The 16,497-nt window shown below is 36.2% G+C and overlaps 1 protein-coding gene across 2 annotated transcripts in view; it reads left to right on the top strand.

The window, feature by feature from the left end:
• Cfap95 (cilia and flagella associated protein 95) overlaps window positions 1-14,491 on the top strand; it is a 97,400-nt gene extending 82,909 nt beyond the window's left edge. For both annotated transcript variants that reach the window (XM_078047548.1, XM_005324127.3), the window contains exon 6: window positions 14,201-14,491. In XM_078047548.1, the coding sequence (XP_077903674.1) occupies window positions 14,201-14,389 (189 nt within the window). In that variant the 3' untranslated portion in view covers window positions 14,390-14,491. The remainder of the gene's footprint in view (window positions 1-14,200) is intronic.
• The last annotated feature ends 2,006 nt before the right edge of the window (window positions 14,492-16,497 follow it).

Genomic DNA, 16,497 nt, shown 5'->3' with positions numbered 1-16,497 from the left:
GTAATAAACCAATTTACAAATAATAAAATACACGAGTTACAATAATAAGATTTTTTTTACTAAAATATTGGCAATATTTTTAAAAATAATAATCCTCAGTGAGGTGAAGAACAGAGTGAGATGTGTACTTTATCTGTTGCTAGGAAAACTAAATTGTTTCAATCTTCCTGGAAAGGGATTTGGCAATATGCATTAAGATTCCATTTGACCTAATAATTTTCCTTCTAGAAAATCTTCCAATGAACAATTAATCAAATGAGAAACAAAATTTATATCAAAATATGCTAATTACTTAATTATTTATATGGCAAAATTTGGGAATATCTAAATATTTCTATTAGGAATGGTGTTAACTATAATCATATGATGAGATATTGTACAGTCTTTATAATGCCATAGATAGTTCTTAGTGTCTTAATAAATCTTCATTGAAGGTTAAAAAAATTAAGATGTCAAATTATGTATTAAGTTTACCCTAAATAGTTAAAATATAGAGGAAATTTAAAAACTAAAAAAAATGTTGAAGTACTAGTAAATTTGGCCATTGAATGTTGAGATTCTAGGTGATTTTCTTCATCTTAATCCTTTTTAGAATTTTCTCATACAATAAGCATTATCATTAATAATTAGAAAATCATAAGGAAGTATATTATTTAAATATACACTTCAGACCTATTTCTTTATTTATAATGGCCCTCAATCCTTGAGCAAAAGGAAGTTGCATGACACCTAACTAAACACAAAAGGGGCTGGGGCTGTAGCCCAGAGGCAGAGCGCTTCCATAGCACGTATGAGGCACTGAGTTTGAACCTTAGCACCACATAAAAATAAACAAATAAAATAAAGGCATGCTGTCTATCTACAACTAAAAAATTAAAAGAAAAAGAAACTCACAAAATTCAAAGAACTAAATATAATAAATTTAAAGAATGTGAGCTTTATTTTCGGGGCACATCAATTTTTACCCATTATATTTTATGTTCCTGTTTTTAATATTTTCAGCATTGTTTCTAATATTTCTCGCTTTGCTTGTTCCCACATCAGTAGCACAGCATGCTATAGCAGTTATTTAGATTTATTGCAGACTTCTGTTTGTTCACTTCTAACTTCCGTGCCAGAGTAAATGATTTCAAGGCATACTTTTAGCACTGCTTCTAATATCCACATTTAATGAGTGCTTGCATTATATTGTTACAGGATACAAAAAATATTTTAAATTATAATAACAGTAGATGGTTAAAACCCAGCAGTGGAGTGATGGAACTCTGACAATGAAGTTACCATGCATGAAAATGTATGACTCACAAAATATTGAAAAAGAGCATATTTGTTGACTTCCTAGAGTCATGGCATGTGGCCTTAGCAGAAGTTAGTTTCACCACTCATTCATCCTACTATGTTTGCCATTATGTAATTCTCGAAGAAATATGAAAGCTTTTGGATGCCTATTATTTCAAACATGCATGAACCTATCCTTCAATTTTCATATTATGTTCTGTTACATTTTCTTAATTCACTTTTATATAAAGTGGGACAGAATTATTGGAGGTAAAGGGAATGCAAGTTGTCATCTAATAGCTCTAAATAAAGACAAGGAAAGATAGATAAAGACAAAGAAAGCTAATAAGTCATTTCCAAGGAGAGGAATGGAAAAAAATTGTGATCTGTATCTTCTGAACTCCATTTCTTAAGCTGGAGGCTCATTAATGCATCTCAATTTTGCTTACAGATATCTTCTCTTAAAAGCTTCTCCATATCCTAATGAGCTAGGACAGAGGATAAGTTGCAGAGAAGGTATATTAGAGAATGGGTCCAAGGCTGATGGATGGATGTGCAAGTCCTTAGGACAAGGCAGCAAGCTGAGGATAATAGTAGAGTTTACTGACTCTAGTGAGATGAGCAAGGAAAAGAATTAGTTTGGCTCAGGGACTGGCAAGCTCAGGAAGTTAAAAGGTCAAAGACATAAAAATATAGATAAAAAAAAATAACAACTACAATATGAGAGCAGCTACAGGAGTGAGAGAGCTAGAAGAGGTCATGATTGAAGAGAGGTGTATTAGCATTTACTCTATTTCAGAGGTAGGACAGTTCTGGAAAATGACAGAGGATAAGGTGTGGCCATGAGAGTGAGTTTCTAACATGTATCAAATTCATTAATTTGAAAAAGTGAAGGCATGATAAACCAGGATGTTGGCTAGATCCAAAGTATGGATGTTGGAAATTAATATACAAGAGGGCAGGACAGAGGGCAGGGCCAAAGACTGTGAATCAGATGACCAGCCCCCAGTGAACTTCAGCAGCACCTGAAAGTTGGTGGCTCTTTCCAGCCATGCAGCTATCAATTATTCAGTCACAAGTATAAAGCATCTTTTTGTCTTTTTTTCTGGAATTGCCTTTTGAATTGTCTTTCTAGGTGTATGAGTATTTCCAAACCCCAAATTGTTGTATAATCTAGTTAATTTATAAATAGAAAGCTGAGGAAGTTTTCAATTATTATGTTTTAAAAGTTAGCCTGCATTCCAAATGGACCTCAGCACTGCATGCACTGTCTTATAGTAAAGAAAAGAAGCTGTTCTGTTTTAGAGTTATTTATAACAAAAGCAGGATTGGCCTGCCCTACCCCTGGGTCTCTGTGCACTGGGATGCACATAGCATTGTTAAAATATTGTATTTCTGTGCTGACTGGAAATTATCTGTGGTTTGAAATCCTCTAGGACCCTGCTGGCCCAGACCTCCCTTGGATCTCTGCACTCAGCAGTGCATGATGATTTTCCTTGGCCTGAAACACTTTACCTTCATAGGCGCCTCCCTCCATTACAATAGATAAATAGAAAAATATATTTTTGATTGAGTTGGTATAAAGACAAATATAATTCACTTGGATTTTTTCCCTTGGGGGGACATTTAAAGCTTATTAAAAAATATATATTTTAGGCTCTATTTCTCATTAGCATTTTTGCAGAGAAACCCTCCCCCCTTTTTTAAACACTGCTTGAATCCTTGCCTATTTGTCTTGTGAGGTTTTTTTTTTTTTTTTGGTACCAGGGTTGTGAGCCTCGGGGCACTTAACCACTGAGCCACATTCCCCAGCCTTTTGATTTTTTTTTTTAAGATGGGGTTTTGCTAAATTGCTTAGGCCTTCCTAAATTGCTGAGGCTGTCTTTTAATTTGTTATCCTCCTGCCTCAGCCTCCTGAGCCAGTGGGATTACAGGTGTACCACTGTGCCTGGCTCTGTATTGTATTTTTATAGCTGTATTTGTGAACCTGTTATTGTTAACCCTCCTGAAATTATTACCAATGTACCTACCACTGAGTATTTTTGCATAAAACTAAAGTACTTAATGCTCACTTTTTTCCTGGGAAGTACTTTTTGACTTTTATATCTTATTTTAGGCAAAAATTTCTATATAATAGCTACTATCAATGCAAAACACAGCTCTTGCTCCTTAGGAAGTAAGTTTATTCAGGGCCAAATATACGGGACCAGGGCCTGGGAACATGAATACATGTTACCATACATAATATGTTTTGTAATGGAGAAGGTTACATGAACAAAGAAAAAGTCATAAATTGACATATTTGCCATTACATGGGTGGGGGCTTCAGGTAGTGGGGCTGGAGCAGAGCAGGGCATTTCTTCTATAGATTTCTGCTGACATCTTACCACCTTCTTAGCTATAGGGTTGCTGGAGGCTAGGAGTTGCTAAGCTTAGTGATGTAGTCTAAGAATTTTACCTAGTGATTATGAGGAAGTTAGTTCAGAAACAGAGACTGGAAGATCATTTTGGTTCTTGAGCTGAAACATTTCATCTTTCCACAATTACAGTGTCTTCTAATCAACCCAGGTCAGCCTACAGGATCTTTTTTTTTTTTTTTTTAATTTCACTTATTTATTTTTATGTGGTGCTAAGGATTGAACCCAGGGTCTTGTGTGTGTGAGATGAGTGCTCTACCGCTGAGCCACAACCCCAGACCCCCTGCAGGATCTTTAATATAGAAGGATTCCTTCAGAGAACTTCAGTACACACTGTCATTGGTTTTTGGCCCTGAGATGTTTGTGGATATTATATAATCAGCATGATTTTCTAGTTTAATGATCATTTAGTAGAGTTTGTTTTTTAAAATGGCACCTGCATTTTTAGATTGTGGTAAAATATACATTAACAAAATTTACCATTTCAACCCCCTTTTCTTGTATAATCCAGTGGTATTAAATGTATTCCCATTGTTATATTCTTTTTAAAAAATTCTGATTTTTAAAAGCCATTAAAAAACTTATTGGCTCCTAGAAGCTTCATGGGCCTTAGTCACTGTGCTTCCTGTGTGATGTCTACCTGGGCCTAGGCTGGACCTCCAAGAAGCCAGGTCAGTACCTGGATGCCCAGGAACCTCAGGACTTGCTCAGTCAGACGGGATGGTAAATATTTTTCATATCATCCAGACCTCAGTGCTTCTTGGCTACAGACAGAGGTGAGCATGGGGGCAGCACCACTATGGAGCCCTTTATTAATTAGCTTCATTCACAGCAAAGGAACTTCCTGAAGAATGGAATGACGCTTTTTTTTTTTTTTTTTTTTTTTGCTTCTTGAAAAAGGATGCCTACTTGGGGCCTTTAAAAGAAATCAGGAATGACTCACAGAAAAACAAGAAGAACTAAGACAAAAAATGAATTTGGAACAGGGTAGAGCTCTATAGGAAGCATCACTTCTCTGAAATAAATTAGCTGTCAATGCCCAGTTCTTTCTAAGACCTTTAAATTGTATCTTTATTCTTGGTCCCTGTGGTTTTCCCTGGTTTCATTTCAGTATAGACAGGCCTGCTATTTTCCTTTTTTTTTTCTTTTTCAGCTGTTTTAAAAATAATAGAATGGGAAGTTGTGTGATATAAATTTGTTCACATAAAATAATCATGTATAAACTTTGTAATCTGGGATAAATGTGACTCAGCTAAACTTGTACCTTGGAAATTAAGGCTGACATTTGAGTAGATAATGTTCTAGGCTCCGTAATGTGTCTTCATTGCTTTTATTTCAGTTCTACTTTTATTTGAACAGCATCTGAACATATTCACTATTTAATTTTCCCCTTTTTTCCTATTAAGTTCTGACTCATTATCTGTTAACAAAAGAATAATTGCCAATTACTGAGTATGCTTATTTATCTCTTTTATATTGAATGAAAGGAATGAGATTTTTAGAATCTGTTAATGAGGTAGTGATGGGGGTGGAATTGGAGAAGAAAGAGGTCATGAGGTTGTACCTCCTATCTTATTATTCATGTCAGAGTTTGTTTTTTAACATAATGCTGTTTCCTCTATTACTTGGATCAGAAAGAGATGGTGATCTTCCTTGAACTTAAGAATTCTGCCCGAGAGACCTCAATGTGTGTTATATATATGTGTGCTGATCTTGTAGGTATGTGTAGGCATATTTTTTGTAGCTCGATAGGCAAATGATTCTGACTCTGAGTCTCATGTCATTCTGCCAGTATCAAGGACCACATTTCTAGGCCACAGCTGCAACCTCAGGATCTGCTGGTAGTTGTTTATGTAGCTCTACAGGGCTTCTATAACTTCCCCTTTTGATTGGGATACAATAGGACTTGCCTTCCTGCATACAATATAGAGTTGCTGGTGGATAACACGAAATGAAGGAAAGGATAGAAGAAAGATGGGAGAAAAGAGAAATGGAATAGCATTTGTTGAATGTCTACTATGCTTCAGGCACTGGCCTGGTTTTCTTACCTGCTCAATTAACCCCCACAGTTACCCTGGGAAACCATCCCTGTTACAATTATGTATTAGAGAACCTATTCAATAAAGAGTAGTCATGACATAGCAGATGTGTTCAAAGTGAACTTGAGCCTGACTCCAGATGGCAGGCTTTCATCCACCCTTGTACAAACTAGACTAAATTGCATAATCCAATGCTGTAGGCCTTGGTGGTCTGAGCGGAAGATTAGTGGGTTGGACAGCCATGATGATTAATTTTCTATGTCAACCTGGTTAGGCTATGATGCCCACTTGTTTAGTCAAATACTAGCCTAAATATTGCTAAGAAGCTATTTTGTAAAATGACTAATATTTATAACCAGATGATTTTAAGTAAAGGAGATTATACTCAATAATGTGGGTAGGCTTCATCTAATCAGTTGATAACCTTAAGAGCAAAACATTGAGGCTTCATGGGGAAGAAGAAATTCAGCCTCAAGACTGTAGCATAAAAATCCTGCCTAATTTTAGCCTGCCTACCTGCCCCAAGGATTTAAGATTTGCCAGCCCTCACACTCTAATGTAATCCAGTGAGTTAGTTCCTTAACATCTGTCTCTCCCATTGTTTCTGTTTCTCAGGACAGAATGATCTTTACAGGCCCTTTTACTCTCAAATTCTAGTCTTTGATTTGACTCTATCTCATTGATTCTGTTCCATTGAAACTGCTATTTATTTTATGACCAAGTAATCTTCTTGATTAAAGTCCTTGCCAGACATTTAATTGGAGGCTGCTTGAAAATTAGCAAGTAAATATTTTAACTCCCTATTCATCTCATGTATCACCAACAGCCTTGAAAATTGTGGATTATCACTTCTCAGGGTGTATTTTTTAGTATTGTGTCTTTTCAGTAGAAATATACTGTTTATCCTGAGACTTTACTTTTTATTTTATTCCCCCTCCCTTATTTTCCCCAGTACCAGCGATCCAGTTCAGAATCTCTCATGTACTAGGCAGACACTCTGCCACTGAACTACATCCCCAGCTCTCTTTCAGATTTTTACTTTTTGAGACAGGAGCTTACTAAATTGCCTGCATTGGACTTGAACTTGCTTCATCCTGCTGAATAGCTGGGATTATAGATGAGCACCACCATGCCCGGTTACCTTTGTCTGACATCACTTTCTGAAGTTAAATAATCAAGCTCTGCTTTTTGTTTATGAGTTAGGTCATACAGCTCACTTCTACTTCAAAGAATTTGGGATCATGAGAGATTTCTTTTCTTCTCTTTTTGATTATGCTTAATTTCTACAGTGAACATATTTGACTTTTGTAAAGAGAAAAAAGTTTTTAAAATCAAGAAAGCTAGGTTTCAGATTTATATATAACCCATTAGAAATATAAATCAGTGGCAGAGGCAAATGTCTTAACATAAATTGAAGAATAAGAAAAATGATATTTGGGGCTGAGGTTGTGGCTTAGTGGTGGAGTGCTTGACTAGCACATGTGAGATACTGGGTTCGATCCTCAGCATCACATAAATAAATAAAATAAAGGTATTATGTTCACCTATAACTATAAAAATATATTAAAAAGTGGTATTTGTATTTTATATGGTTGAAATGATAGGACTAGTCAAACTTTGTGCATTAAAAAGAAAAAAAAATACATTAGTATCTAATAGCACTTTGCTTCGTTTTTGAGCTGGCCATAATTAAAATTGTGTGATATTAATCTTTTAAAGTCATCTTATTTTGTGGCAATTTGTTCATATGAAACCTTATTATGTTGACAAGATTTATCTATGACATACATACTTATATTTATACCCACAGACTAAATTCCTTTGTACTTTCCATGACTATTTTCCCATTGATGAATATCTGTAATTGTTACAAACTCTTTCCATGGTAAATTTTATCAAGTAAGAAGAAGTATAGTAAATGTATCTTAAATACATAACAAAAATATATATCCAATTAGTTCCATATTTATTTTTGCTACATTTGGCAATTATTCTTATATTTGTAATGTAATCATTGGGAGAAAAAATATCCAATAAGAATAAAATCACTTGAAGTTTAGTAAAGGAAATGAGTATGGAGATCTGTCCCTGATGCTCCCCAGGTCGATGAAGATAGATGTGGCCATAAGAGAATCGTTCTTTTCCTTCCACACCATTTTACATGTGTGCTTAGTAGAAAATTATTAGGGGAAGACAGGTCTTCAGTCAACTGCCTATAAGTGGGAAAATCTTCATACATGAGGTATACTGAAAATAATGAAGGGAAATAACACAGTAAAATATTTTTACATCCACTTTCATTTTATCCAATGTGACATTCACATAAATAAGTGTACTGCTTCAGATGCCATTTAAGAGTAAATGAAGTACCTCAAATGATTTTACTTCCAGCTGTATTAGGGAAGGATGGTCTTTGCTGTACTATGGCCAGGTGGCTAATAGCTATCTTTAATGGCGGACACAAGGTTAGTTCGCAGTGACTGATTTGGCCAGGAAACAACCCATTATGCATTTTTATGGATGAGCTAGATGAAAGAATTGAGACTATGCTTTCAAATTGTCTTATAATATAAATTACGCAGAGTTACTGATGTTCCAGAAGGCAGGTCTAAAACTGAAAATGACCTTGAAAAAAAAAAACAACACAAAACTACCAAAAGTAAAAAAAAGTCCTAATGAAAGAGGATGAAACCAAATAATAAATATAACCAGGGAACTGCCTACTGAAAGACTGGGTGAGGACTGAGGATACATTGACTAAGAAACTCAGTGTCAGTTAATTCTGAACAACAACAACAAAAAGATGCAGGAGATAGTGGTGCTGAGAATAAGAACACAGCAGTGGGAGTGGAGTGATGTGGGCCCATCACTTAAAGACACATTGATATATTTTACAGATTGGAGTGGGGAAAGGGATTAAACTGGTCCTTCATAATGAGGAAGGGGCAATTGGGAAACCTACTCACTAATCTGTCTTGCCATGATCTATTAAAGAAAAAGAAGGAAGAGAAAGGGAAGAAAGTTTTATTAACTGGTTTTCTGAAGGCTCTCTTTCTCCTCAGTGATTTTCTGGATGCAATGTCAGCTGTGCCTGTATCTGCAGGGCCTGTTTTGCCCTCAGTGTTCCTTTCTCTGGCACTTTCTTTTCTGCCTTGTATCGGCTTGTTTTATTGAACTCCCAAACCTCTTCTGAAGCAGCACAGTCAAAGGCAACTAGAGATCGATTTATACTGTTGCATTTGGTCTGGTCTTGCTCGCTGTCATGTTTCCTTGGAAGTTAACATTATTGGCTACTGCTGCATTCTTCAACCTTCCTGCTGCTGCAGGACCTACAACATTGCAACACGTTCTTTACATTTCTTTCTCTGTCCTTCATGGCTTCTTTATGGCCCCACCTCTGGGCATCCCCAATATTTGGGCTCCAGAACCATGCTGCTTTCGCTTTATATAATTTCAGGGAACTCAGCAACTCCCAGGGCTCTGCATCAACCATCATTTTCGGGTTACAACTTTTTATTGTTATATAATTTTAAACTTACAAGAATGTTGCAAAAATTACACAAGGAGCTCCTATATTAAGCAGTTTCCCCTGTGAGAGAAGACTAGATATTTATGCTACTTTACTCTAAATAGACCAATGTGGATTTCTTAAGAACAAGGACACATAGCTCTGGTACATTATTCAACCTTAGGAAAATTGATAGAGTACAATTATGTAATCCACATGCAAATATAATGCATAGTACCAATAATGTTCTTTCTATTTTTTCCCTGCCAATGTTTACTGCTGGGCATGGGGCACTGACTTCTCTCCAGGCCTGGGCCATCTGTCCCATACCACCACCTTCCAAATAAACATTTTGTACTGATGTCATCTCAAAATAAAAAAGTCTAAAATGTGACTCATCATCTCCCCCTCTGAAAGAAGTCCTCTGGCACCCCCCCCAAGTCTTTCTTTCTTCTTTTTAGTAACATGATAACTCACCCAGCCGTCCAGATTTGAAGTTGTGAATCATCTTTGGTTCTTCATCCCCAGTTAGTCACCTAAGTACTCTAAGTTCTTCCTGTGAAATGTGCCTTTCACTCTGGTTCTGCATAAACCTTTGAGTGCTAATTCTGACCCATTGCCCACCTTGGACAAATTCTTGCATTTACTATCTCCTATCTGAAGGGTTCAGAAAAAGCTTGCAAATGCCTGCCTGACTTTGAGTAAACTGTGACAGAAATCCAAAACTGAGTAGCACCAAATAGTGGGCCAGCCACCAATGTGTAGTATTTTACAAAGCTGTCTCTGTACACAATTTCTAAATACTTTCCCCGACTCTATTATATCCTGAGTCTTCCCCCCCCCAGAACAGCTAAGATTTAACTATTAAATTAGGGCATTGAGCAACTTCCTGCTTCTGTCGACTCATGTATGTAGAGGAAGTATGTAATTAGCCTTCTTCCCAACCCACCTGCAGTAGGAAAACACTTAATTCTTTCCACCAAGTAATGCTTCCTTTACTTCCACAGTAAACCTTTCTCAATGGAAGTGTTTAATTTCTTTTAAAAAATATTCTCACTTCTCCCCATCCCCTATGTGCAGTAAAGAGCTAACATAGCAGAGCTGAGATTATTGTCCTTTAAAAAGCCCGATTGTAAGGCTTGTCTGACATCTAGAAACTTGGCTTTCAGAATAAGAATTCCATGAGTAGAATGGTTCACTGGGTATAATCTATTTGTGCAAACGATATGGTTTAGCCAAACATGTTTTACTTCTGGGAGTCTGAAATTTTGGGATATGTCAGGCTGAGGATGCCTATCTGACCATTCCCGAATAAAAACGTTGGGCACCGAGTTTCTAATGAGCTTCCCTAGTAGAGAGCATTTTACAATTCAGTGTTGGGGGAATTATATTTGCCTGAGACTCCACTGGGAAGGTGTTCTTGGAGGTTTGCACCTGGCTTCCACTGGACTTCTGCCCATGTACCTTTTCTCTTTGCTGATTTTTCTTTGTATCCTTTTGCTGTAATAAAGCATAGCCATGAGTACAATTGCATATATACACAACTGTGAGTCTTCCCAGAAAATAATCAAACCTAGGGATGTTGATATATCCTACTTTTCTCTCTGAAAAGAAGAAAAAAAGTGTGTTTTTCAAAAATGGCTGCGACTTGTGTTCCCATCCCATTTGATCTTACAATGTAATTTTGATGCTCTTTTCCCTGAGAGGCAGAGTCTATATTACCTGCCCTGGAAGTGATGCTCTGTGGATTTGGGAGCTGGCTAATAAGAAGAAGTGCACCTTCCTCCTGGTTCACTTTGTGGTGCTTATTCTCAGAACTTAGTTGCCATGTTGTAAGGAAGCTCAAGCAAGGTCATATATATGGTTGTTCTATCCCACAGCCCAGCCAAGAACCCAGTGGACAGCCAACATCAACTACCAGTTGGAATAGGAGATGTTTCCAGCACCTAGCCCTCAATTTGCCCCAACTTTCAAGTCTTCACAGCTAACCCCCTTAGATGTTGTGGAGCAGAAACTCTGTATTTGCCATACCCTGCCAAAGTACCTGACCCCCAAAATCTCAAGACACAATAAGATGGCTTTTGTTTTATACTATGTGTGGGGTGGTTTACAGCAATAGTAAGAGAAACTCTCCCTAAGAGGATATTCAGCTTTAGGATGTGACATAGCATCCTGATAACAGAGGGAAGGTAGAGTTTACCTGTAATGTTCTTTGCCTCTTCTGGGTGTCTCTGGGGGTTGCTGTGCTCTACCTGGTGCTTTTTTCCTTGCTGGCATTAATGGCTAACATGTGCACATTGTAATTGGCAGTTTTTTCTCTTTCTCTGTGGCCTTGTTTAGAGCCAAGAAGGTGTATTCAGGAAGACTCAGCCTCCTGTGACCCCCATCCACCCTTGTTTCAATGTTCAACTCTGTAGCCCCATTTGCACCCCTTTCTGCAGACTAGCAGCTACTTTCAGATCTTGTTTATAAAAGAGGATATCAAAGATGGTTCAGGATAGATGACTTTTAGAGGGTCCTTCTGCTTGGTCATGGCAGGCAATTGAAAGGAGAGTTTGAAAGGTGATCTGTTACCAGAGTTTTCCACAAGGATGTAGCCTGATGGCCCCCTATGTCTTTTTGCCATTATTTTTATTATTTATCTAATGCACTTCTTTCTGCCCAGGACAAAGGGACTTTGATTAAAGTCCAGGGATGGGAAAGTTGGCAATGGACCCTTTCTGGTTTTCTTAATTTTTTTCCTCTCTGCAATTCCCCAGGTAGATAGATACTTCCCTATAGTCCTCTTAACTCTTCTCTAAGCCATCAGAGCAAAGGATATTTTCCCTACACATTTGGAGAACTTCACAATTTGACATTTGATCATTGACATTCTGAAATACTCAAAACTGTCCATTAGATTACAGGGCTTACTGTACCAAAAAAAAAAAAAAATCCTATTTTTCATGTTAGAAGCTGACAATACTTTACTCTTTGGTGGGCATATTTCTAAAAAAAAAATTAACCTCCTTTTGGGAAAATGAGTGGTACCATACATAGAAAGGGGAATAATTTTCAAATGACTCCCCGTTTCATGGGTTTGACTTTTTTGTTTGCTTTGTTTTTAGAATTGCTTTACTGATACATCACTGATAAGGGGAGGCACTCAATGTCATCTGTATGAACAGGCAACTCTTTCTTAACTAGTTTTTCTAACTTCAGAATCACTACCCTCAATGCACTTATTCTTTTTTTAAATACCAGCTTTATTGAGATATAATCCCACATACCACAAAATTCCCCCTCTTAAGTGTACAACTCACTGTTTTTTAGTATATGACATGGTTGTGTAATGATCATCACAATTTCCAAACATTTTCAATTTTCAATCATTTCAATGTATCCTTAGACCCCATTTGTTTATTGGTCCATCAACTGATGATGTGAGTTATTGAGATCCAATTCTCAGCACAGTTTTTAATCCAGTTCTTTCCATTTCTAGTCTTTAGTACTTCTACTATTAGAATCATTTTCCTGAAATATAGCATTTCATCTTGTTGCTAATCTCACAAAAGCAGACCCTACTGTTTACCAATGAGATGCTAAAGAAACACATTAATTTTGCACTTGAAATTCTCTTGAGTTTGACCACAGTTGGGATGGGAACTAGAAGGTTCTATCTCCTTCTGTTGGTACAGTTTGAGACATTGCTGCTCAGATCTCATGGAAAGAACCTCTACCTAACCCACTAACCATTCAATCAACCACAATAGTCACAACCACCAACAACAATGGCAACAGCAAATAAAAACAAAAGCAAAGAAATAGCCCATTGGCAAAAGCTAAAGTCCAAAATATGTAAAATAATGACATGGATGTTATGTAGCTGTATGATTTCATAGTATATATATTTTTTCATCTCTTAATTATTAAAGGTTTCTAGTGGGACATTGGGTCTTTCCGTCAGTCACACCTAGTTTGTAGTCCTGGTTTAGTTCCCTATTATTTACTGGCTTTCTTTAAAGTCTCTCCTTTTGAGATCTTAAGCAATTTGTCTTATGTGTGAAATAGGAGTAGTAATTCTTACTTCAGATCCCAGTGAGGGACTAAAAGATAAAAGCACTCAAGTACTGTGCCCAGCCCATTACAGGCACTCAATTGATAAATGGACACTATTATGGTTAAACATATGGTTAAAATTTTCAATTTTCAAGAAAACCAATCTTAAGATTGGAACTACTTTGGTGTTATTCATTGTTTTATAGCTTTGGCAATTTAATTTCAATATTGTCCTCGTGCTTTAAAATTAGAGCCAATTTAAAGCAGAAATTAGATAATCAGTTAAAAGGCTTTATGTTCCACGTCCACCATCATGCCGGTGGACTACGAAAGAATCAATATTTCCTTTAGAAATGGTCAATGATAATGTCTTGTTTTATTACAGTGAAGCTTTTATGAAGTCGCCTAAGGAAAAACATCTTACACTATACTGGGTGATGTTGAGGTCAATTTCTCATAGGAATGAATCTAGACTGTGGCATTTACCATTGTGGGAAGTCTGACTTGGTAGCGATTATTAAAGATGCAACCCAAGATTATGTTCTTTGAAATGGTTATACATATACTAACAACAATAACAACAATGAAACGTGTTGAATGGTAGTTAAATTTTAATGTTTGGTTTCATTTGGATGATCATAAAACTTCAATTGCTTTTTATGCCATGTACTCAGAATTTAGAAAAAATTTACTTGCATTACAATTTACCTTTTTTACTTTTATAAAAAATATAAACTGAATTTTTCTTTCTGATTTTGAACTACTTATAAAGGCAATAGAGTCATGTGTTGAGAGAATAAATTTATTAATTGTTAAAAATTTACTTTTGGTTATAAGAATAATATATTAAGATCAACTTTTGGAGATCTTTTGTCTTTACATATTTTAGACATTCAATGTTATTTCTCTTTTTCTCATAGATTCCTCTCTGTCAAGATGATTACTCAATAGTCCAAAGAAAATGCCGTTCACAGTTCACAGACCTAGATGGTTCCAAAAGATTTGGCATCCACACTTGGCATGATGAGAGTGGGATTTATGCAAATTCAGATGTAAAACAAAAACTCTACTCATTGACTGTTAGTCCTATTGTACCCTTTTTAAAATAATGTATTGAATCAGTTCTTGGATAATGAAAGAATAATGGATATAACAGTTGATGATTGCCTGTCTTAATAAATGCAATGGAATTAGGTTCCTTTAAACCCAAATTCTTTTATTCTCGACCAGTGTGTTTATGACTTCGTTTTCATAAGTTACTTTGTCTTTTCACCAAGTTTAGTATTCATACCACTCAGGATATGAAAATTCTAGATGGTATTTGTGGCAATTTTACTTTATTTTGTTTTATGTACTGTGTATTTCTTTTAAAATTTATTAGAATAAGTGGATAAAACTAGTATAGTCAAGCTTATGATTACCTATATGTGGATAAGTTTTAAAAAGTAAGCCAGCTTAAATTTTATTTGATGATTTTTTTCCTTTTTTGAAAAACATTTTGATTGACACAGTAATTATACTTGTTTATCCTGTTCAGTATGATGTTTCAATATATAATAGATCATAATCAAATCAGGGTAGTTAACATTTCTGTCACCTCAAACATTTATCATTTCTTTGTGTTGGGTATAGCTATTTAGCTATTTTGAAATATACAAGAAACGGTTGTACTTAACCTTTCTCTGCTATGGAACACTGAAACTTACTCCTCCTTTTTAACTGTATTTTGATACTTGTTATCCAACATCTTTCTATTCTCTCTCCCCTTCCCCTCCTATCCTCTGAGATCACTATTTTACTCTCCTTTTTAAAGACAAATTTTAAGTAAATAAAAATACAGGTAATAGTTAGATTTGACATAAAACTCAAATGGACAATGTCTGAGCAACCCTAGCCCTATAACAACGTTCAGTGTGTGTGTGTGTGTGTGTGTGTGTGTGTGTGTGTGTATTTCTGGACTTTATCTATGGTAGCTAGTTGCACTGTATTGTTCTCCTTATTCTGGATGAAATCTTTTGAGGTATGGGAAAACAGGGATACAGTCAGTGTAATTTCAGTGAAACCGGAGGGATTTGATGGGAATTCTAGTTATCTAGTGTGAGATTTGAAAGAAATCTGGACTTTGTTGTTGTTGTTGTTGAGGCTTGGGATTGAACATAGGGCCTTGTGTGTGCTAAGCAAGCGCTCTACCAATTGAGCTACATCTCCAATCCTTATTGATCATTTAAAAAAATTAACTAGAATTAAAGTGTTAAAGACATAAGGATACTACATATCCAAAGAAATATAGAATGTGACTAACTTTTACTATTTTGAGAAATACCTTGCTTCTCAGGAATATTCCCTGGTTTTCCTCTCAAGTCCAGAATTAGCTGTTCCTTCAGCTGCTTGAGCTTTTTGCATCTCTCTCTTATGGCACCCTTTTAGTTGTCTTACGGCCATGTTACATGAGTTCTTAGAGAGTGAGGACCATGTCTACTCATGTGAGGGTCACCGGTGTCAAAATCACAGTAGGCACTCAGAAATGGAGAAGGAATTAATTAACATGAAGATGTCTGTCATAATCACATGCTGGTGTGAGTGAGGGCTTGGGTAATTGTTTTGGTAAGCTTTTTCATCCTTATGACAAAAAGACCTAACAAGAATAATGTAGAGAAAGAAAAGTTTAGTTGGCACTCATGATTTCAGAGGCCAAGTCCATTGCTCTGGGTCCCAGGTGAGCAGATCATCGTGGTGCAAGAGTGAGGAGGAGGAAAGCAGCTCAGGATATGGTAACCAGGAAGCAGAGAGAGCTCTGCTCACCAGGGACAAAATATAAACTCCAAAGGCCTCCCCATGCCCTCGCAGTGACCCACCTCCTCTAACAACACCAAATTAATACATATCAATGGATTAATTCACTGATTAGGTTATAACTCTCACAATCGTAACCATTCCAACTCCAAACAATTCTTATATTGCCTCATGCATGAGTTTTTGGGATATATCTCATATCTGAACCAAATTAGTAATTAATACAAATGCAATCCATATGATCGGAATGGTCTTGGTTTAAAGACTCAGATAATTAGAATTCTTGTCTCATCAAAGGCCTCCATGGTAATCTTGCAAAAATCTGGCAAAATTAGCTTGTAAAAAATGTGATGTAGAAATTTTAGAAGTTAAAAATTTTATAATCACAAAATTAAAATTTAGAAGTTGTCTATGTCTGTCATTT

The sequence above is a fragment of the Ictidomys tridecemlineatus genome, chromosome 4 (genome assembly GCF_052094955.1).
Source record: "Ictidomys tridecemlineatus isolate mIctTri1 chromosome 4, mIctTri1.hap1, whole genome shotgun sequence".
Taxonomy (NCBI): Eukaryota; Metazoa; Chordata; class Mammalia; order Rodentia; family Sciuridae; genus Ictidomys; species Ictidomys tridecemlineatus.
Note: the sequence above shows the minus strand (reverse complement) of the source record. Positions and strands in the feature narration are given on the sequence as shown.